This window comes from Oncorhynchus tshawytscha, linkage group LG33 (genome assembly GCF_018296145.1).
Source record: "Oncorhynchus tshawytscha isolate Ot180627B linkage group LG33, Otsh_v2.0, whole genome shotgun sequence".
Classification (NCBI taxonomy): Eukaryota; Metazoa; Chordata; class Actinopteri; order Salmoniformes; family Salmonidae; genus Oncorhynchus; species Oncorhynchus tshawytscha.
The window spans coordinates 8,371,274-8,395,936 of record NC_056461.1 but is presented as its reverse complement, the minus strand read 5'-3'; the positions used below and the strand labels follow the sequence as shown (position 1 = coordinate 8,395,936).

General features: G+C 45.3%; 1 protein-coding gene across 1 annotated transcript; it reads right to left on the bottom strand.

Moving 5' to 3' along the window:
* Positions 1-235: 235 nt before the first annotated feature.
* On the bottom strand, positions 236-24,015 carry npy8ar (neuropeptide Y receptor Y8a). The gene is made up of 6 exons (XM_024397165.2): positions 23,866-24,015; positions 3,131-3,745; positions 2,758-2,999; positions 2,538-2,684; positions 1,932-2,148; positions 236-1,741 (listed from the first exon to the last, which is right to left on the bottom strand). The coding sequence occupies exons 2-6, from the start codon at positions 3,437-3,439 to the stop codon at positions 1,526-1,528; spliced, it is 1,131 nt and encodes a 376-aa protein (XP_024252933.1). The 5' UTR covers positions 3,440-3,745; positions 23,866-24,015; the 3' UTR covers positions 236-1,525.
* Between the last annotated feature and the right edge of the window lie 648 nt (positions 24,016-24,663).

The window sequence follows — 24,663 nt, the reverse complement described above, 5'->3', positions numbered from 1 at the left end:
CAGGGCCCAGGAGTTAGGGTCCAGGATTGTTTCTGGACCGGCCAGAGCTAACACATTAGCATGTAGCAGCAGTTACATGCTAACACATGATTGGCTCTAGTGAAGCAGGAAACTGCCTGACGTTAAGATCCAAACAGGCCTCAATGTCTGGAGCAGGAGCCAATGAGAAGGGCTGAGGTGATTATATCCTGAACACTCACCTAAGAGGGTTTACACACACACACACACACACACACCAAAGCCAATAGTAATTTTATACATGAGCAATATGGTTGGATCATTAAAATCAGAGCTAACAAAAACAAAAACAAAAACACTCCATATATAAAATGACAGATGCACAACATCAAGCTGGAGCCTTGGCACTTTCACCACAAATGGAAAGAAGTGGAATTTTGTTTTACTTTTAGGCAAAAATATTCAAATCATGATATATATATTTTTTACATCCATTTCCACTGTTCTGTACAATCATAAATTATTGATGAAGATCTACAGTAGGCCAGCCAGCCAATCAGCCAGTCGGCCACCCAGACAGATAGACAGTAGACCAGCCAGACAGTCAGTAGACCAGCCAGACAGTCAGTAGACCAGCCAGCCAGTCAGTAGACCAGCCAGACAGTCAGTAGACCAGCCAGACAGTCAGTAGACCAGCCAGACAGTCCGGTCAGCCAGCTCTGTGTGTGTATGATCTGTCTGCAATGCGTAAGCAACATCAGGGACTCTCTCTCTCTCCTCCCCTCTCTCTGTCTCTTTCATCAGCATGTCTCAGACTGATCTCTCTGATTACTGAACAGCTCACAGGGAGACAGCGACTGAGAGGGAGGGCTGTCAGTGTCAACAGGGTTATTCTGATGTTAGACAGACAGCTGTCATATCAGCTCAAGGCAGCCCTGAGTTTGGAATTGTCTGACTGACTGACTGACCGTCCATCCATCCATCTGACTGGCGTGACAGCAGCTTAACACCCTAGGATGATGTCAAACTCTGGTGACGACAATTCTTCTGGGAACAAACTGACTTAGTTCAGAAATACCCCGTCACCATGGAAACAGAGCCCACACGTCCCTGGGTCTGTCACTCTGTCGCAGTCTCTCCAGCTGTGTGCTACCTAGCGTAGCTGCATGTGTGCACTCTGTCCACGAGCTGCTCCGTTGATTAGCTGTATGGATCTGTTCGTTCATTTTTATTTTAGCTAAGTGCATACATCAGTCCTGTATAGTCTGCTCGGCCTGCAATGCTTTATAGGAATTCAGAAATTGACTGAACCTCATGGAAACTGGGGCCAACTAGCTCTGTCTGTCCAGCTGCTTATTTCCACTCTGTCTCTCTTTAGCATCAGCCGCTAGCTCTGTCCAGTAGCGTTAGCTGCTCTATGCCAGCTCTGTTCATTTGAGGGTTTGTCTGTTTGCTGCTTATTTGATATGAACTGTATCCTTGTTGTTTACACCCTGTCTGACAGCTGTACACGCTACACTACTCAGTAGAAAGTAGTGTAGCGTGGCTAGACTCTGTTGGCTAGACGTTAGCTGCGTATGCTAACACAGGGCTCGGCCCGTGGAGGCAGCGCGGTGCTCATTGACCCTGCCCGGTTCAGCGTTGACATCTTGGTTATCCCCTCGCTGCCGACGGTAGAGAGCGGGAAATTCTCATAGCTCTCTGGCGCCCCCAAGCCACAGTGGCAGCGCTGCAGCTGAACCTTCAACTCCTTTTGAAAGTTACTGTTCAGGAAGCCGTACACCTGTGTGTGTGTGTGTGTGTGTGTGTGTGTGTGTGTGTGTGTGTGCAGAAAAGGTGTTAATGTACAGCACCAGCACGTTTGTAATGACATTTCCATTTCCAAAATTTGTATCAATACAGTTGAATAAAAATGAAGTTAATTTAATTTAATTTCAATTCAGTTAAGTTCAATTCTAGTCCAGTCCACTCACCACAGGGTTGACACAGGTGGAGGCCATTGCAGTGAGGTGGCAGGCAGAGAACAAAGCATCGTGCTGGCAGGCGGGCAGCACCTGGTGGTGCCAGTCGAATATCGTGTTGAACACGTTGAGTGGCAGCCAGCAGAGGGCGAAGGCAGCTACGATGGCCGCCAGCATAGCATTGATCCTCTGGGCTCCTCGGGCATTCCGGATCCGCTCCACCATGTCCCTGGATGGGAGAAACAAAGGAATGGACTTGGGGGGGCCACAGGAACGGACTAGATGGATGGGATTTATACCACACTATACCAGGTACTCATGAACTTCATTAACATTTACTCATTAACTGTTCACTGTCTATCCTCTTTGAAAATCATTGGACTACTACTGCACTCTTTCATTTATTTCATTCTCCCATTCACCATTGGTAATTAATTGACTACCATTCATTGAATCCTGTCCTGATGTATTACCTGCGTCTGAGTAAGCAGACTCATTCGTCTTCAACTTTTCTTCACAATGACTCCATTGACTATGAACGACTCCTTCATTTTCCAATTCTTTGACTGTCCTGTGTGTGTGTGCCTGCTTGCGTGTGTGCGTGCATGTGTGGGTCACCTGCGTCGACGTAGGCGTAGGAAAATGCGGAGGTAGCAGAGCAGCACCAATAGCAGGGGGACGCAGTACTGGAACAGCAGCAGGAAGGTGGTGTAGGCCAGACGGTGTCTATCTGTCGGCCATTTCTCCATACAGATCACATGGTCTCTGAGGAGAGAGAGAGAGGAAGAGAGAGAGAGTGCTACATCTGGCATGCACAATCAAACACACACACACTAACCTGAAGGGGTTGGCGGGCAGTGTGAGGTTCTGGAAGGGATCGTCAGTCAGAATGTTGTAGGATAGGAAGGGGAGGGATATTAAGCAGGCGACCAACCAGGTGAGACCTACGGCCAGATAGGAGTGGCCTGCTGCTGGGGACCAGCCAGTAGGGTGCAGGATCAACTGATGGCGCTCCAACGCAATCAACACCAGGGAGAATATAGACACCGTCACTGACACACACTGTACAAACGGAGTGACCTGAGAGGGAAGAGAGGAGATATATGAGGGAGAAGAGAGGGAGCGGGAGGAGAAAAAAAAGACAGATTACAGACAAACAAACACGGAACGGTTGTCCAACAAACATACAGGCGCAGGAACTGCGTTCTCACCTTGCAGAGTGCCTCCCCCAATACCCAGCGGTCCATCAGAGTGTAGATGACGGTGACTGGCAGACACACCACACACATCAGGATGTCCGAGCAGGACAGGTTGGCGATCAGAATGTTGGTGACGTTACGCAGCTCCTTCTGCCGCCCAATGATGAACACCAGGCCCACGTTGCCTAGTAACCCCACCGCGATCACCGTGCTGTAGGCCACAATAAGGAATGTGGCCCCGCACACCGAGGGCGGGCACTGGCCTGACTCGGACCAATCAGTGGTCTCCCAGATGCCAGGGGAGCTGCTGTTATTGGTCATGGTGGAAGAAGGGCTTTGGAGGCTGTTAGAGGGTGCTTACTGAACTCCCTCTGAGGGGGTAGAGACTGGGAGTTGATGGGGGGCTCGAGTTCAAGGCGGTGTAGAGGGGTACAGGGTGATGGGGTAGACAGGCAGTTATAGTCTTTCTATACCCTTCTCAGTTGGCCACAGCTGGTTGGTCGTCATGTTGCTAGAGTCGCCGTGATTGGCTGTCCGAGTCTGCTAATCACTTTGATTGGCTGAGCCCACTCCCTCGGTCTGCTGGAGACACTGTGACTGGTTTGGCTCAGGATCAGCTCAAAGTCTCTATATGTAAAACAGACAATAGAAGATAATCTCAGTCTATTTACCCTGTAAGAGTAGAGAATAATCTACAAATAAAAAAAACTAAAGGCAGGGGATGGAGGAAAAGAGAATATAGCATTCGAAAAGACCATAAGAAGGAGAATGTAGAGAAGATGAGAGAACATGTGAAAAGAGAACAGGAGATGAGAGGAGAGAAGAGAGGAGAGGACAAGAGGATGATGAAAAAGGAAAAGAGAAAAAGGAAAAGAGAGTTTAGATGAAGACAGGGAAGATATGAGAAGGGTTGAGATTCGAAAAAAAGAAGTTGAAAAAAGTTGAAGAGAAAAAGAGAGAAGAGTAAGACTTAAGATAAGTAATAAGAAAGAAGAAGAAAATAAGAGGGAGGCTTTCATTGTCCACTATATATAAAAATGTCCACTTAATATGCATAAAATGTATTAAGTCTCTAGCCAGTGTTGAAGAGCTCAGGGATAGATATTAAAGGAGGAGAAAGTAGAGGGGAAACTATAATTATGTTGGTCTATCTTCCCTCAAGAAAGCAGGTCTCTGTTTAACGCTGTGTGACTGACAATTACTACAGATTCTCTCTCACTGTCTCTCTTTTCCTCTCTCATTCTCTCATCTTTATTTCTTTGTCTCCCTCTTTGTCTGTCTCCCTCACACCACTGTAATCATCTTATCATCTCTCTTTCCTCAGAACATCTTTCATGTCTTTTGTTTCTTTCTTTTTTCCCCAGCAGGTTGCACACACACACACACACACACACACACACACACACACACACACACACACACACACACACACACACACACACACACACACACACACACACACAAGCAAACACAAGCAAACACAAAGCTAAATGCTGGAAAGCAACAGTCATTTCTGGCTCATTTGCGTGAAAGAGAGAATGCAGCTCAGATGAGGCATGTAGTCATGCAATCATACATACACTACCCATTAGGACAGGAAACAAGCACACACACAGGAGAGGAGAGATGTGGGCAACTATAGCTAGACTGGGAACACACACAGATGCAAAAACGAACAGACACACACACTGCCCTCAGGTTAATGGTGTTAGTTACTGGCTCCTCTGATGAGATTAAACATTAGAGACAAACGGCTTAATATGACCCTAAAATAAGTGTCTGTGTGTGTGTGTCTGTGTGCATGTGTGCATGCGTGCATACATGCACGCCCGTGTGTCTCCTTCAATTAGTCTAGACAGTTGTAGTAGATACATGCAACAGTATAGCTATGGCTCGACAACATAAACATAGAGTAGGCTGTAGAACAGAGATAAACTCTAGTAGAATGTTCCCTGATCTGAAATCCCTGGCCTCTCTAAAAATACCAATGCGCTCCCAGACACATTTAATAAACACACGCATGCATGCTCGGATGCACACAAACACACGTGCATATAAAACACACATGCGTGCAAGTATGAACATTCACAAATATGCACGTGCACACACACGCTGTATGTAAGCAACCACAGTGAGCGTTTCTGCCCTCTACTTTATCTGGTTCATGCTTTACGCTCTCCCTCAGGCCAGCGGTGTCCTGGTTTGAGAAAGCTGTTTAATTAAACCTACTTTGAAAAGACAATACATCATGTTTATGACACCGCCTCATTAACTCAGACACTTATCGCTACCACTAATCAGGAAAAACAACGTTAATATCTCTTCTGTTTTGCTAGCTACTCTCTACTGGGTCTTTTTACTGTGCTGTGAATATTTTGCTCGCGAATGACCAGTCGCTTTCATCAAGAATTAACACTCCCCCGCCTCTTCCCTCACTCCCTCCTGTCGTCCACTGTCTCCCCTATCTTTTACCACCAATTCCTTATTTTCTGTCTCTCTTTAACTCCCTCCTGCTTCTCTCTCTCCCTCTCCGCTCTCTCTTCCTAACCCCTCTCTCTCTCTCTCTCTCTCTCCCCATTCTATTTCTGTCTGACGATATTGTTCTGTCATTAAAGCAGCAGGTAGGGGTTGATGAGCAGCATACGGCTGGTTTATTATAGAAGGTAGAAAACAAACCAGTGATTTCAATCGGATTTGTCTGTCTGAAGAACACGTCTCAGTCTCGCCAAGCGTCTTTCTTAATGTGTGTGCAAGACAAGAGTCTTGAGTCACTCAGTGGAAACAATTTATCCAGCGGAAGACAATAATCAAGCAAATATCCTCCATCCAACATCCCCCAGAACTCCCTGCTTGGATAAAACAACGAACCCTGTCACACAGACACACACACTAGCGTTTGTGTCTCCATAGGTGTTCTAGTGGAATAGGACATGGAGGGCTCTATTTAAACAAACCTCAGTAGGTAATTCTCAGTAGGTAATTCTAATCGCAGGCGGTAGTGTCACGTTCTGACCTTAGTTCTTTTGTTTGTTTAGTATGGTCAGGGCGTGAGTTGGGTGGGTTGTCTATGTTAGTTTTTCTATGATTTGCTATTTCTGTGTTTGGCCTGGTATGGTTCTCAATCAGAGGCAGCTGTCAATCGTTGTCCCTGATTGAGAACCATATTTAGGGAGCCTGTTTTCTATTGTGTTTTGTGGGTGATTATTTTCTGTCTCTGTGTATGTCACCAGACAGGACTGTTTAGTTTCGTATCATTCTCGTTGTTATTTTTGCTTTAGTGTTCTGAGTTGAATAAAAATCGTCATGAACATGTACCACGCTGTGCTTTGGTCCGATCCGTGCTACTCCTCGTCAGAGGAAGAGGACGAGCGTTACAGGTAGCACTATACAGTGGGGAGAACAAGTATTTGATCACTGCCGATTTTGCAGGTTTTCCTACTTACAAAGCATGTAGAGGTCTGTAATTTTATCATAGGTACACTTCAACTGTGAGAGACGGAATCTAAAACAAAAATCCAGAAAATCACATTAGGATTTTTAAGTAATTCATTTGCATTTCATTGCATGACAAGTATTTGGTACATCAGAAAAGCAGAACTTAATATTTGGTACAGAAACCTTTTTTTGCAATTACAGAGATCATACGTTTCCTGTAGTTCTTGACCAGGGTTGCACACACTGCAGCAGGGATTTTGGCCCACTCCTCCATACAGACCTTCTCCAGATCCTTCAGGTTTCGGGGCTGTCGCTGGGCAATACGGACTTTCAGCTCCCTCCAAAGATGATCTATTGGGTTCAGGTCTGGAGACTGGCTAGGCCACTCCAAGACCTTGAGATGCTTCTTACGGAGCCACTCCTTAGTTGCCCTGGCTGTGTGTTTCGGGTCGTTGTCATGCTGGAAGACCCAGCCACGACCCATCTTCAATGCTCTTACTGAGGGAAGGAGGTTGTTGGCCAAGATTTCGTGATACATGGCCCCATCCATCCTCTCCTCAATACGGTGCAGTTGTCCTGTCCCCTTTGCAGAAAAGCATCCCCAAAGAATGATGTTTCCACCTCCGTGCTTCACGGTTGGGATGGTGTTCTTGGGATTGTACTCATCCTTCTTCTTCCTCCAAACACGGCAAGTGGAGTTTAGACCAAAAAGCTCTATTTTTGTCTCATCAGACCACATGACCTTCTCCCATTCCTCCTCTGGATCATCCAGATGGTCATTGGCAAACTTCAGACGGGCCTGGTCATGCGCTGGCTTGAGCAGGGGGACCTTGCGTGCGCTGCAGGATTTGAATCCATGACGGCGTAGTGTGTTACTAATGGTTTTCTTTGAGACTGTGGTCCCAGCTCTCTTCAGGTCATTGACCAGGTCCTGCCGTGTAGTTCTGGGCTGATCCCTCACCTTCCTCATGATCATTGATGCCCCACGAGGTGAGATCTTGCATGGAGACCCAGACCAAAGGTGATTGACCATCACCTTGAACTTCTTCCATTTTCTAATCATTGCGCCAACAGTTGTTGCCTTCTCACCAAGCTGCTTGCCTATTGTCCTGTAGCCCATCCCAGCCTTGTGCAGGTGCAGTTAATACAGGTAATGAGTGGAGAACAGGAGGGCTTCTTAAAGAAAAACTAACAGGTCTGTGAGACGGAATTCTTACTGGTTGGTAGGTGATCAAATACTTATGTCATGCAATAAAATGCAAATTAATTACTTAAAAATTATACAATGTGATTTTCTGGATTTTTGTTTTAGATTTATGTCTCTCACAGTTGAAATGTACCTATGATAACAATTACAGACCTCTACATGCTTTGTAAGTGGGAAACACTGCCGATTTTGCAGGTTATCAAATACTTGTTCTCCCCACTATATAGGTTCAGGAGTGTGTCAGAAATATTTGAAAAGTGCTCCATGGCGAAATATGTGTTGTGAATTTATGGTATTTTATGTATTGCCTTGGAATCAACTCCAATTCCAATATTAGTGCGTTATAGTTAGTTAAATTGCTTACAAAAACAAAATAACAAAATGTAGACCTATCTATGCTAAATATGTTCACTTGAACCCATTTGCAGTCCACATTGTTCTAAGTAATTGCATGGCCTCAATAGCATTCACACTGATATATAGGGGCCTACTGTAAATTGCATTATGGTTGAGCATGGACATGCCAAACATTGTCAATAAGCGAGATTAAATTCATTATTGATAAGGCATAAAAAAGAACAAAATTCTCAATCAAATTCTAAACAATACAACTTGTTTTAAATAGGCTATGCAACACTTACAGGCATCATCATTTCTCCCCGTGGGCATATACTATTACCTTTTTTATGCATATCCAAAATGTTCACAGTAGCTGGACAAAGATCCAATATAAACAGAAAGGGAGAATGTCCACTCACCGTTATACTGCTCCCAAATAGGCATGTGTTTTATGAACATAATTGCAACCATTTTACAGATCAGATCGCATTCACACACCTCCAGAAGTTGCATTGCAAGTGTGCCACAGACCTTGTCACCATAAAACCAGGAAGGTGAATCCTAATAGGTTTGGTTGTAATAACATTAAACAAAAAACAAGCAGTTTTTTTAAATAAATGTAAAATGTAATGATAAAAAAGACACACATTACTGTTGAACCAGCCTTTGTTATAATAGGCCTAATAACATACTGACCAGACCGGAAACGTGGCGCGAGCGTCGCAAAATAATTGTTAAAAAATTATTCAATTATTGCACCCTGCTTGTGCGCGCCAACGAGAGTCTGCGTTTCCAAGGGCTGAAATAGAAGTCATTCCTATTTCTGACGCAGATCACGCTGCAAGTCCTGCCTCTCCCATCTCCTCATTGGTTTATAGAAATAGGCACTCACGTGCCATCTCCTCATTGGTTATACCCATGTGGGTGATTGAAAGACGAACTTTGTTGCCGGTTGTGGTGGTAACACAATGAAAGTTTAGATGGCTCACCATATAAGTTCAAAGATGAAAAAACCTGGAAGGAGGAGAGATGACTAGAAACGATTCGGTTGGCCGTTTTATGTGTGGATTAATTGTCGGAGTAGAGGTCCTTGTGCATTTCAGGTAAAATAACAACTCAATGTTTATATCCCAGGGCAAATTAACTAGCAACAGCAAGCTAGCTAGATACTGTTCCATACATGTTTAATGCTTTTCGACCTGTCCCCAAATTAATGTCATTGGTTCAGAGTTTGTTTTGATATTTTGACCTGCGTGTCGTGATCGCGTTTGGTGTGGGGGGCAAAATAAATTTGTGCACGTGCTCTATCAGCCGGTTTGGGTTCCGTGTTACAGATAACTTCTAAATACGAGGTTCACCGGTATTCACCAAGGTACTTATCGCTCATTTCATAATGGGCATGGACACGTGCCTACATCATGGAGGGTTTTTTACGCACGTCCAAAACGGGAACTGCATGGCTAAAATATTGTGGGCCTACCTCTCCTTTCTAACTTAAGCGGTCTTCGGAGCCAAACCCATTATCGACAGTCTTGATTACTTTGAGATTGCATTGGGCAGAAAAAAAGGATTCATTGTGAGGAGGGGAGGCTATGCTTGGATTTTTTTTTATGTACGTTTCTAAATACGAAGTATACAGGCACCAAAAGCACATTGGGCTACTCTTGTTTCATGCACATATGGGCAGTGGCTTCACAGCCGAATAGTCTGCGTTTCTGCAGTCAAAATTCATGCCATAACCAACTGTTACCAGCGCTCAGCGCCGTCTGAAATTAGTACTTTGGAACATGCTTTTAAGGACACACCTCAAATATTTCCACCACACCTATCTGAGTGCAAGCGAGCTGATATGAGACAGGTAAATTACTGAACCTGGCGTTAGGGCTGGAAAATATTAGGGCTGGAAAATGCCAGTGCACCAGTTTTTACATGACAAAATGACAAACTAACATGCGTTTGACACTAGCGCCGCCTTAACCCCAGCCAAAAATTTAGCCAGGAGTATTCTCTCTCAAACGGTAGAATACTGACACCTCCCCTCTTTTCTCCTTCCATCTCCTCTCATAACCCCTCTTCTCTTACATTTTAGTCACTGGGCGAAAACGGTCCATTACAGGGGATATCTTTACATGACATGTTTTTTACATTTTATATATATATACATTTTTTTATATTCTAAAGAATACAGATTTCCAAAGCATATTTTGAGTTTTGTGGACATGCACCATATCCTGAAAAAATCTCAAACCAGATATGTCCTTTAAACATATATGATATTGGGATTACTCCGAATATCACACATGGACATTTCCTACAGCTGGACATGGACTCATTCAATATTCTGTGTCCTGACTGTACTGTGAGGATCCGAATGGGTCAGATCAATTTGCTGGTGGATGGGATTATTTAAGATACTATTTGAAGTGGTAGGATTTCAGATGCTTTCGGAAGATAGGCAGGGACTGTTGTCCTAGCTTCAGGGGGAAGCTGGTTCCACCATTGGGTGCCAGAACAGAGAAGAGCTGTTGCTAGGGCTGTTTCTAGAACTTGCAAAATTCTGACCGGTCTACGTAATGAACCAAAGCATCCGTTGCTCTGCTGATTGCTTGGCTCCATTTTACCTAGCGGTCATGGAGGACAGAGGACGCGGGCAGTTCTAGTTCTAAAATTATTATTAGCTCAGAATTGCTCCCCAAGGACAGTGTTTTTGATGGCGACTAACTGTTACCTGCTACCTACTGCTTCGGAGGACCGAGAAGACTGGAAAGAGAACATTCTTTCTTTACCATATAAATGTCTTTATATAAGAAAATATTGTTAAATAGGAAGAAATAATTTTAGCTGTTTTCAGATTGACGTTGCTAGCTACTGTACTTATTTAGCTCAGCCTGCCTAGTCAGCTAGCCAGCTACTAAACTCGTCACCTAGCTAGCCAGACAGTTTTATTTAGCTAACGTTAGCTAGCTAACTAACTGTTATTGTAGCTTTCTGTTTGTATGTAACTTGCACCTCAATTATTTTCTTTTATCTTTCCAACCAGGCGAAGTACTATGAAGACACCCCGGATCTTGACAACAGAAATTCACAATTCAGGGTAACGTTAAGCAGTTAACTTCTATTAGATAACCGGAAGGATTTAGCTACGTACAACCATTTTCCATCTAGCTAGTTGGTCATCTACATGTTGCTAGCTATACATGCAGTAAGTTATATGTCTGTCATATTGTGGTATCGAGTTATAAGTTAAACCTGATCAATCAAATGGATAGGTGGAAGCAATTATGATAATTCCAACTGCCCTTAACTAGGTCTCTTAGCTAGACTACACAAACAGAGAGAGGTGGGGGGGGTGGGGGAGAGAGAGAGAGAGATGGAGAGAGAAACAGAGACAGCAGTGCAAATGTACTTAGACTTGAATATTTCCACAACTCTTCTCTTCCAACTTGTTGGACAATCACATGTACCTACGGGGGAAGGATGGCCAGCCAGACAGGAGGTTGATTTTCACTAAGGAGGAGAAGGAGGCTGTGCTGACCGAAATGCATGCTTGCCATTTTGGAGTGAAGCGCATGATTGCCAAAATAAACCTACGCTTCTTCTGTTGTGGAATTGTCAAGGATATGGACAGCTGGGCAAGTGAAATAACAATCACATTCTATTATATCTGAAATTGTTATGATTTCAATGACTGTCATAATCAAAGAACACACAATGTGTGTGGTACATAGTCAGACATACACTACATGACCAAAAGTATGTGAACATCTCATTCCAAAATCACATGCATTAATATGGAGTTTGTCCCCCCTTTGCTGCTATAACAGCCTCCACTCTTCTGGGAAGACTTTCCACTAGATGTTGGAACATTGCTGCGGGGACTTAATTCCATTCAGCCACCTGAGACGTAGTGAGGTTGGGCACTGATGTTGGCCGATTAGGCCTGGCTCGCAGTCGGCGTTCCATTTCAAATCAAAGGTGTTCGATGGGGTTGAAGTCAGGGCTCTGTGCAGGCCAGTCAAGTTCTTCCACACTGATCTTGACAAACCATTTCTGTATGGACCTCGCTTTGTGCTCGGTGGCATTGTCATGCTGAAACAGGCAAGGGCCTTGCCCAAACTGTTGCCACGAGTTTGGAAGCACAGAATCATCTAGTATGTCATTGCATGCTGTAGCGTTAAGAAGCCGGTTGGATGTACTGCCAAATTTTCTAAAACGACATTGGAAGCGGCTTATGGTAGAAAAATGTAAATTCAATTCTTTGGCAACACCTCTGGTGGACATTCCTGCAGTCAGCATGCCAATTGCACGCTCCCTCAAAACTTGAGACATCTGCACATTTTAGAATGGCCTTTTATTGTCCCCAGCACAAGGTGCATCTGTGTAATGACCATTTCAGGGATTTTCTTTATTTTTACTATTTCCTACATTGTAGAATAATAGTGAAGACATCAAAACTATGAAATAACACATGGAATCATGTAGTAACCAAAAAAGTGTTCTACAAATTAGCCACCCTTTGCCTTGATGACAGCTTTAAACACTCTTGGCATTCCAGTCACCTGGAATTCCTTTCAATTAACAGGTGTGCCTTGTTAAAATATAATTTGTGGAATTTCTTTCCTTAATGCGTTTGAGCCAATTTGTGTTGTGACAAGGTAGGGGTGGTTATACAAAAGAAGCCCTATTTGGTAAAAAAATATATATATATATATATCCATATTATGACAAGAACAGCTCAAATAAGAAAAGAGAAACGACAGTTCATCATTACTTTAAGACATGAAGGTCAGTCAATGCGGAAAATTTCAAGAACTATGAAAGTTTTTTCAAGTGCAGTCGCAAAAAACATCAAGCGCTATGATGAAACTGGCTCTCATGAGGAACGCCACATACTTATTTTCCACCATAATTTGCAAATAAATTAATAAAAAATCCTACAATGTGATTTTCTGGATTTTTCCCCCCTCATTTTGTCTGTCATAGTTGAAGTGTACCTATGATGAAAATTACAGGCCTCTCTCATCTTTTTAAGTGGGAGAACTTGCACAATTGGTGGCTGACTAAATACTTTTTTGCCCCACTGTATGTGTATATATATACACACAATAATACTATCAGTCTTTGATCTCAGTTTGTCAGCGTCAAAGGAGCAACTCATTTCGGTAATTTCTGTTTAAAAAAAGAATCAGCTTCTATCATGTAAATTAAGTACAAATGCATTTTTAAAGGCCAATTCTAAAGGCCCTGCTAACAAATGTTCCCCATGTGTGGATATCCTAAAACCGCCTCTGCTCAACTCGACTCAACTTTTTCTTCAACAATACATTCACCACACATCATGCACCTTGTTGCCGGGAAGTGGGCAGCCTAACAGTACAGTTGAAGATTGCCAGTAGAGCATTCCCTCCCTGAATTAAAGCCTTAGCTCCCATCACATGTTGCTAAATTCACAGTGTACTTATCTATATGACAAAATGAGATGCAACTGCTTTGCGTTTCAAGAGATCTTGTTCTCCTCTCACTGTTTTCTACAAGGACGAGTCTCAAGACAATCTCATATATATGGTGTATTACACAAACACACACACACACACAGCTGTGTTTTCAGAAAATGTCAGGACTTTTTGGAGTGTACCTTCTTTCTTTTTACAAAGAAAAACAAACATATTTGACCTAACCCCTAACCATAAACCTTAATCTAACCCCAAAAAACTCTAACCCTAAACCTAACCCCAAAATCCTAAACCTAACTCTTAAGTTTAAAATAGCATTTTAACAAATTCAGGACCTGAAAAAAGTTCAAAAAGGTTATTGATTACAGACCTTTTCAGGACATTAAGGTGAAATGTTAGGACATTGGGCTCCTGATAATGTAGGAAAACAAGTGCAAATACACACACACAGAGAGACACGCAGACACACACTACCGTCTGATGACAATCACCAGGAGTCCTAAATGGTTTATTATTCATATCAACTCATAAAGTTACAGCTCCCAGAATAGAATCTAATATCAATTGGCTTAGGTTGATAATTAACTGAGAACATCACTGTGAGTTCTGAACAACAGTAAAGAAACAGCATGACATTAGTTATGATCTGACACATACAGAGGCTTTGGCTTAGACTGAAATGCAGTCCCAAATGACACACCATTCCACATGCAGTATAGTGCTTTCCACGTGAGCCTTATTCCCCATATAGTGCACTGCCTTTTTACTATATACGATATCGACCAGGCTGGTCCTACAGGTCCTAGTTTTGTCGCACCTGGACTACTGCCCAGTTGTGTGGTCATGTGCAGCCAAAAAAGGGCATAGGAAAGATGCAGTTGGTCCAGAACAGAGCAGCACGTATTGCACTTAGATGTACACGGAGGGCGAATGTCAATGACATGCACGTCAATCTCTCCTGGCTCACAGTTGAGGAGAGATTGATTGCATCACTATTGGTCTTTGTGCGAGGTGCTGATGGGTTAAAGGTACTGAACTGTCTGTTCAAGCAGTTGGCACACAGTTCAGACACTCATCGGTACCACACAAGACATGCAGCCAGAGGTCTCTTCACAGGCCCCAGGTCCAGAACAGAGGCTGGGAAACACACAGTATTAAATAGAGCCATGACTACATGGAGGTCTCTTCCACCCCAGGTAAATCAAGCTAGCAATAGAACCAGATGGGATAAACAGATAAAAGAATCCCTTATGGCACAACAGGGACTGTGAAGACACAACCATTTTTATATATTTTCTATTGTATTTTGTACTGCAATATGTATTGCATTATCTATATTATGTATTTTATTTGTTCTGTTTTGTTTCCTGTTTCGACCCCAGGAAGAGTAGCCACTGCCTTGGTAGTGGCTAATTGGGGATCCTAATAAAATACTAAATATGGGGCAATAGACCATGAGTACTTCCTGGTACTTATTGGTACTCTCTACTTCCAGTATGATGTAAACCTTCTAACACTTCTTTATGTTAATCCAGTATAGTCTCTAGTGACCCTCCCGGTATGTACTTCCAAAAAATGTCTAAATAATCATTTACAAGCGACCGAAAAAATGCCTATTTGACAACTCCAATGTAAATCACTCGTTACCGCCATACACAGATTGGAAGTCTACAATAGCCGGAGTGGCATTTTTTCAGTTGCTTGCACATATTTATGTGGAAGTATATATTGTCAGTAAAGGAAGTAAATACTGTAGTTGAGCAGTTCAGCTCAGCAAAACCCAATATATGGTGAGTAACGAAGGTATTTTGACATTATAACACTTGCAGAGCTGTCTAGTGGGAGTTTGAATCAGAGCTTCCTGAGCGTTAGAGAAGTTACACGTCATACTCATCGTCGACATCTCTAATGCACAGATATTGGACCCGGCTGGAACTTAAGCCTGTAGCTCTCCAGGACCAGGGGTTTAGACAGCAACAGCTGCAGACCCATCTGACTTCTGCTCACTACAATAATCCACAAGCCATAGTCCCTCAGTGGCACTTCATGAGAAAGCTTAAAACAGAAAGTGTGGTAGCAGAGAGAACAGCCTAGGACTGGGTGACTGGAGTATTTGGCCATTTTTTGGGTCTTCCTCTGACACAGATAGGTCCTGGATGGCAGGAAGCTTGGCCCCGGTGATATACTGGGCTGTACGCACTACCCTCTGTAGTGCCTTATGGTCAAATGTCGAGCAGTTGCCATTCCAGGCGGTGATGCAACCGGTCAGGACGCTCTTGATGTTACAGCTGTAGAACTTTTTGAGGATCTAGGGACCCATGCCAAATGCATCCAGAGAGGGGGAAAAGGCATTGCCGTGCCCTCTTCACAACTTTCTTGGTGTGTTTGGACCATGATAGTTTGAGGACACCAAGGAACTTGAAACTCTCGTCCCGCTCCACTACAGCCCCGTCGATGTGAATGTGGCCGTGCACGGCCCTCCTTTTCCTGTAGTTCACGATCTTCTCCTTTGTCTTGCTCACGTTGTGGGAGAGGTTGTTTTTCTGGCACCACACAATGTGTGTGTGTGTGTGTGTGTCTGTGTGTAGCCAGGTCACACCAGAACCAAGTCCCCAGGATGTCGAGAGGTGCCTTCAATACAGGCCACTAGGGGCAACAGTGAGCGCTATTACTATCAAGTAGGCTTGCAGCTTGCAAGGGTGTTGTGGATGGGAGTAATCTAGCTCTGAGGATTGCGGGTTCAATCCCAGTGCTAGGCACTAGTTTTTATTTGTTTTGTTTTAACCCTATTCCAAAACTTAACCCTTACCTTAACTAGTCAGAATTAATGCCTAACCTTAACCATTACCTTAACTAGTCAGAATTAATGCCTAACCTTAACCCTTACCTTAACTAGTCAGAATTAATGCCTAACCTTAACCCTTACCTTAACTAGTCAGAATTAATGCCTAACCTTAACCCTTACCTTAACTAGTCAGAATTAATGCCTAAACTTAACTGTCAAGTTGTTTCTGTTTTAACCCTATCCCAAACATTAACCATTAACTTAAAGGGGCATTTTTAAATTTCATATTCATCATCTCCAGCACCAACCCAACATCAACATATGTGAAAGTTGCAAGTTTCTATGTTTCTCTGTTCATCCTCAGCCAGCAGAAGCAACAGTCTCTCGAGGAGCAAGCACTGGAGGAGCAGCACCAACAAAACCGCAGACTGGCAGTGGAGGTAGCCCAGTTGAAGGTTGGGAGGGCTCAGGAGTCTGACCCGAATTCGTTCCTGGTACAGTTAAGGGAGGAAGGTGGAGTCGTGGAGTCGTATTTGTGCACCTTCGAGAGGACGGCACAGAGGGAAGGATGGCCCAAGCCCAAGTGGGCCAGCCTGTTGGCACCCTACCTGTCTGGGAAGGCCCAGAAGGCCTACTTTGATTTGAATGTTGACCAGGCCGCGAATTGTGAGGGACTCAAACGGGAGATCCTGAGCGGTTATGGGTTCAATCTCGCACGCTGTGCACAACTGGGCCACGACTGGGCCTTTGACCCGACCCTTTCCCCCCGTGCTCAGATGAGCGACCTGGTGCGCCTGACCACGGGCTGGCTACTGATGGAAGTACCATCCCTCCCGATGCTTGACAAGCTCCTCCTGGATAAATACTTTCGGGCCCTGCCATACGAGATGAAGAAGACTGAACATACAGAACCCCCAGAGCCTGGAGGAATTGCTGACCGCGGTGGAAATTCACCAGAACACCCAGGACCTGCTGAGAGGGGCCCGAGCGGAGAGAGGCGAGGCAGCAAGGGGGAAGAACAACACAAAGAGGCGCGAGCAGCTGAAGGGGGCCCGGACGGAATCAGCTGAGGCTGTGAAGCGGGAGGGTGACCCAAACTGACGACGTCGGCGGCCGCTGGACCCAGATGAGAGACGCTGCTATGAGTGCGGTGAGCCGGGGCACCTCACCTGGAGCTGTCCGCACTCTGCTGGACTCCGGCAGCATGGTGACCCTGGCCCACCCGCAGTGTCTCACACGAGGGGGGAAGGAGGAACTGGGGGATGAGGAGGTGACAGTGTCCTATGTACATGAGAACATGAAGAGGTACCCAACGGTGCCAGTGAGGATAACCACCCCAAGGGGGGAGTGCCAGATGCGCGTGTGACCTGCCCATCTCCATTCTCCTCAGTCGAGACTGCCCTCTCTTCCAGGCGCTTGTGGAGGAGGGACCTGGGGAGGGACGCAAGGGAGGTAGGAAGAAAAGGAAAAAGGACGTTAGCCTGTGCAACCCAACCCACTGGGCCGAGTCGGACCAGGAGGCTCGCTCCGACAAGCGAGCCACCGTGTGAGGAAGACCTCAGGCTCCCCTTTATGGAGATGCAGGACCTAGATGGACCTCCCAACACGGGAATCCTCACGGGTCAGTTCGGGACTGAGTTATAAGACCCCAATCTAACCCAATCCCAGTTATAAGACACCAAACGCTAGGGGCCAGGTGATTGCGGTGGATGGCGTACTGTAACTTGGGGTTGGTGCTACCCCCACTGGCGCTACCCCCACTGGCGCTACCCAGTGATTAGTGTTACCCCCACTGCTACCCCCACTGCTACCCCCACTGCTACCCCCACTGGCGCTACCCCCACTGGCGCTACCCCCACTGGCGCTACCCCCACTGGTGCTACCCCCACTTCACCATCAACCATCATTTATTGTACCAGGTAGTAAAGCGTAATGGGGAGACAAAAGACGTGTTACTGATACCCAGCCAGTATGTTCAGACTGTGTTGCAGCTTGCCCACACCCACCTGATTGGGGCACACCTGGGGATGGAGACAACCAGGGAGCGTTTTGGGAACCGGTTCCACTGGCCCGGAGTCAAGCGCGCCGTGGAGGACTACTGCCGTAGTTGCCCGGAGTGCCAGATCACAGCTCCGAGGGTGCATTATAGAAACCCTTTGGTTCCCTTGCCCATTATAGGAGTGCTATTCAAGCGGGTGGCAATGGATCTAGTGGGTCCGTTGGTGAAAACCACGAGGGAACACCAATATATCCTTGTAATCGTGGATTACGCCACCCGGTATCCTGATGCAATCCCGCTACGCACGGTGGCAGCCAAAGGTATCACACGGGAGCTCTTCCATTTATTTAGCCGGGTGGGGATTACGTGGGAAATCCTAATGGACCAGGGCACCACATTCATGTCTCGTGTGATGAAAGATGTCTGCAATCTGTTACGAATAAAACAGGTGAGGACCAGTGTGTACCATCCACAAACGGAAGGGCTGGTGGAACGCTTCAATAAGACCCTAAAACAGATGCTGAAGAAGGTCATAGAGAGAGACGGGAGGAACTGGGACCAGCTGCTGCCCCAACTGATGTTTTCAGTGCGTGAGTTACTACCACTTTGAGCTCCTGTATGGCCGTTGGCCCCCGCGGGCTGCTGGACCTAGTCAAGGAGGTCTGGGAAGAGCAGCCTACCCCTCTTTCGCAGCGTAGTAGAACATATGGAGGAGATGAAGGAGAAGATGATGGCGATTCTCCAGTGGTGAGAGAGCACATGGCGCATGCACAACGTGCCCGGGAGCATGTCTACAACCGGGGGGCCAACCATGAGAGTTCCAACCAGGTGAGAAGGTCTTAGTGCTGATCCCTACAGCGGAGATTAAATTCCTGGCTACGTGGCATGGGCCCTACGACATCGTTGAGTGGGTAGGCGACGACAACTATAAGGTCCTCCAAACGGGGCAGAGAAAACCCCTTCAGCTTTACCATGTGAACTTACTGAAGAAATGGCACGCACATGAGGCGTAACCTGGACCCGGCCACAGCAGGGCCCGCCCTCGGTCGAAGACCTCAGCCCGACCCAACGACAAGAGCTCAGAGAGTTGGTCCAGCGGAATATGGACGTGTTCTCTGAGGTGCCTATATGCACGGATCTTGTGGAACATCATATCCACACACATCCGGGAGAAAAAGTGCGCAAATGCTAGAAATGGGAGTACTGGAGGAGTCACACAGTGAGTGGTCTAGCCCCATAGTGCTGGTTCCGAAACCGGATGGAACCGTCCGCTTCTGTAATGACTTCCGGGGCCTGAATGAGGTCAGTAAGTTCAATGCCTACCCCATGCTCCGGGTGGACGAACTGATCGACCGCTTGGGGATGACGAGATACATCAGCACCTTGGACCTGACGAAGGGGTACGGCAAGGTGCCACTGGCAGTGGCCTCCCGGGAGAAGAATGCCTTCTCCACCCCGGGGGGGCTATACCACTACCGGGTTCTGCCTTTCGGGTTCCACGGGGCAACAGCGACCTTTCAGCGACTCATGGACAGTGTCCTGCGGCCACACAGTGAGTACGCAGCTGCTTATCTGGATGACAGTTGGGAGTCACATCTTTGTAGGTTGTAGGCCGTGGTTGATGCACTAAGGGATGCAGGCCTGACCTCGAACCCCCACAAGTGCAAGCTGGTCTACGCTGAGGTGGAGTACCTGGAATATCAGATCGGGAAGGAAAATGTGAAAAAAATGTGTTGCCATTAGGGGATGCCCGGTCCCCTGAAACAAGAGGCAGGTGAAGTCATTCCTGGGGTTAGTAGGGTACTATAGTAGATTTGTACCCAAACTTGCCGCAATAGCTTCTCCCCTCACAGACTTAACGAAGGCACGACTACACTAGACGGTCCGATGGACGGAGGACACAGAGGCGGAGTTCCAGGCCCTGAAGGATGCACTATGTTAGAATCTGGTACTCGTCACCCCGGACTTTCCTAAAATACCTCCTGGTCCAGTCAGACGCGTCTGACACAGGGGTAGGGGCCATTTTGTCCAAAGAGGAGGAAGGTGAGGAGCACCCAATCATGTATGTCAGCAGGAATCTCCTCCCGAGGGAGAAGAAACACTGCATTGTCAAGAAGGAGTGCCTCGCCGTGAAGAGAGCACTGGACACCCTCAAGTATTACCTCCTCGGGAGGAAGTTCACCCTGATCACTGACCATGCCCCCCTTGTGTGGATGGTAAGAGGTAAGGACACGAATGACGGTGTCACCTGCTGGTTCCTGTCCTTACAGCGATTCTCTTTTTCTGTAATCCACAGGTCAGGGGCCCAGCGCGGCAATGCGGATGCCCTCTCCAGGAGGGATGCAAACCTAGCCCTGAGCATGCCTCCCTCCCAGTCAGGGCTTGGAGGTACGTGAGGCGACGTTGGCTCACTCTGCTGGGAATACGGGAGCTGGGCACCCAGACACGGACAGCTCCAGGTGGAGGTATTTAGCGGAAAGTGCCAACCAGCCGTGGAGGCCAAATAAAAGGAGCACTGTGGCACACTGTGAGAGAGACCGACACCAAGCAAAAGTAGAGGAGAAGGACCACTCCAAACCTAAGTGATTTCTTTGTTTTTTTTCTGTCCTAGTAAAGTTGTTTTGTGGACTAAAACTTCCCTGTCTCTGTATCAATCTTTGCACGCTCAACCCAACACCCCACGGTTTACCACAACACATACCGACAAACAGGTGTGATCATTCTACAGTGGTCCCTGCAGTGTACCCTCAAACCGGTGTGATTAGAAGGCTTATTTAGAACATACAGTTTCGATTGAGGCAACAGTCGGCATTTGAGCTGGCATTTGAGCTAGCATTTGAGCTAGCCATACTGTTTCTTTGGGGGATGCAATGTTCAGACATTCACAGAAGTAGCTACGGCATACACAATCATCCAAACCGGAATATGTAGGCTACATTAGTCCTAGCACTAACTGAGGGGAGATTGACGTAACACAAGCCATCATTTTTAGATAACTCTCTGCTGTCAGAAACCACAATATAAATTAGCTAATAGCAATTACTGTTTATAATTAAACACAATACAGGTAACCTTAACATTGATCAAAATAATTGAGTAAAATACTTTCTAGAAAATAAAAGTAATCCGACGATGGCTAGTTTGTGCGCGCCACCATGATTATTTTTTTGTATCAACCAAAGATAATAAGAGGAGACAAGATGAGTTTGGTCTGTTTGCAGTGTGCATGTTGAAGGGGGTGTGTCGTCTACGATCATTCACGTCCCTTCATTCACTTCCGGGAAGTTTACTTGAGAGATGATTGACCCATTCCTTCACCTCATAATAATATCTTTGGAAAGAGCGACATTTACGTGACACCCAGAATGCATTGTATAATGTCAACACACATGGCTCCACACATACCTGGCAAATAGCTTAACATTAGCTCATTATAATCAGTACAACCTTCAAAAAAGTATTTTACACAAATCAAGTGTCCTTTACAATCTAAGCAATACTCAGAATGCATTACTTGTCACCAGTACTTGAAAACGTGAATAAAACTGTAAATACATTTAGCTACACACATACTCGGCCTTCGGAAAGTATTCAGACCCCTTGACTTATTCCACATTTTGTTAAGATTACAGCCTTACTCTAAAATGTTATAAATAGTTTTTTTTCCCTCATCAAGCTACACACAATAGCCCATAATTGCAAAGCAAAAACTGTTTTATAGAAGTGTTTGCTCATTTAAATATATGTTTTTACTGAAATATCACATTTTCCATAAGTATTCAGACCCTTTACTCAGCACTTTGTTGAAGCACCTTTGACAGTGACAGCCTCGAGTCTTCTTGGTTATGACGCTACAAGCTTGGCACGTATGTCTCTGCAGATCCTCTCAAATTATGTCAGGTTAGATGGGGAGCGTTGCTGCACAGCTATTTTCAGGTCTCTCCAGAGATATTTGATCGGGTTCAAGTCCAGGCTCTGGCTGGTTCACTCAAGGACATTCAGAGACTTGTCCCGAAGCCACTCCCGCGTTGTCTTGGCTGTGTGCTTAGGGTCGTTGTCCTGTTGGAAGGTGAACCTTCGACCTAGTCTGAGGTTCAGAGCGCTCTGGAGCAGGTTTTCATCAAGGATCTCTCTACTTGGCTTCGTTCATCTTTGCCTCGATATTGACTAGTCTCCCAGTCCCTGCCTCTGAAAAACATCCTGACAGCATGATGCTGCCACCACCATGTTTCACCGTAGGGATGGTGCCAGGTTTCCTCCAGATGTGACGCTTGGCATTTAGGCCAAAGAGTTCAATTTCACCTCCCTGACCAAGGCCCTTCTCCCCCAAATTGCTCAGTTTGGCCGGGTGGCCAGCTCTAGGAAGAGTCTTGGTGGTTCCAAACTTCTTCCATTTAAGAATGATGGAGGGCACTATGTTCTTGAGGACCTTCAATGCTCCAGAAATGTTTTGGTACCCTTCCCCAGATTTGTAACCTGACACAATCCTGTCTCGAACCTCTACGGACAACTCCTTCGACCTCATGGCTTGGTTTTTGCTGTGACATGCACGGTCAAATGTGGGACCTTTTTATAGACAGTTCCGTGCCTTACCAAATCGTGTCCAATCAATTGAATTTACCACAGGTGGACTCCAATCAAGTTGTAGAAACATCTCAACAATGATCAATGGAAACATGATGCACCTGAGCTCAAATTCGAGTTTCATAGCAAAGGGTCTGAATACTTATGTAAATAAGGTATTTCTGTGTTTTATCTTTTCACTTTGTCATTATGGAGTATTGTGTGTAGATTGATGAGGAAAACAATGTATTAACCAATTTTAGAATAAGGCTGAAATGTGGAGGGGTCTGAATACTTTCCAAATCCACTTTATTGTGGTCTGACTCTATGACTAATGGCATAGCTGCCACACACACACACACACACACACACAGTGATTCCCACTGCAGTAATGCCCTCCATATTCAGTGTCCTATTCTGCAGTGTTAGCTGCTGTGTTATTGTGTAAGACTTCATGGTGTATGTTTTTGGCCTGCTCTGGGAAATGAGTTGTTTGCTTTACACTGTACTGTACAGGATATAAAACATGTGTTTTACTGAAAATGGTCTGTCTTCAACACTGTACATGTTATAACACACACATGCACACACAGACAAAGAGTTACACGATGTCTGGTATTGATCCTTTCTCAGGAGTAGCCTGGGTAAACAGCACGCCTGGAACTCTCTCTCTCTCTCTCTTGCTCTCTATACTTCATTAGCTTATCAGTAAATCAGATCACTGTACTTGAGTGAGAACCATTCACGCTTTATCAGTGTCCGTATGGTTCCCTCGTGCTGAAACAGCTGTCTACCCGAAACCAAGTGATTGACAACATCTTAAAAAACACAAGATTTCAAGAAGACATCAACTACACTCATAAATAAACGGTAGCATCGGAGAATACAGGCGCATCAAAGCTGGACAACACACATCTCGGTGAAGAATGAAACCAAATGTCTGAATGAGATTGAGAGGACATTTACCTTGTGTCTATCTCCGAATGCTCAGCCAAGTCACCTGCTGTAGGCTACGCGGACAGAACAGATGCGTTCTCTCTCTTGTGTGTGATATATCGGTGCTTCTCTGCTGCCGCCTCTGGGCTGTGCTGTGTGGAGGGACTCACTGCGCGTAAACGCGGCTTTATAACGAGAGGAGCATGGGGAGAAACAGGGGGGAGACAAGTAGGGGGCAGTCGGCAGCGAGTCTTGTGATAAGAGAGAGAGAGAGGGGGTTAATAAGGTAACTTCTTGGGAAAACCGTGCATTTCTTCTAAGACATTTAAACAGATTATTAAATCAAGAGGAAGATAACTTTGGTGTGAATATGTCTAATAATCTCAAATTACATATGATGGCATGAGTCATCATATTTGTGCATATTCTTCTTTTATCTAGAAGAGACTGTCAAACGTAGTTAATAGTCAGACACGTCTTATTTAGCCGATTGTCATTGGATAGTCTTAGGGAGGGACAAACATAGGCCTAGACTAGGGGGAAATAAAGAGTTTAGCGGGGATGGACACAGCATGCTTTGTTCTATAGCTAGATGACTCCTGATATCTGAGTATAATTGTTGTCTCCATTTGTTGTTGTCAAGTAGCAATGGTGTAAAGTAAGTAGTCTTTTGTGGTATCTGTATATTACTATTTATATTTTAGAAAATGTTTACTTTTACTTCACTACATTCCCAAAGAAAATAATGTACTTTTTACTCCATAGATTTTCCCTGACATGCAAAGTACTTGTTACATTTTGAATGCTTAGCAGGACAAGAAAAATTGT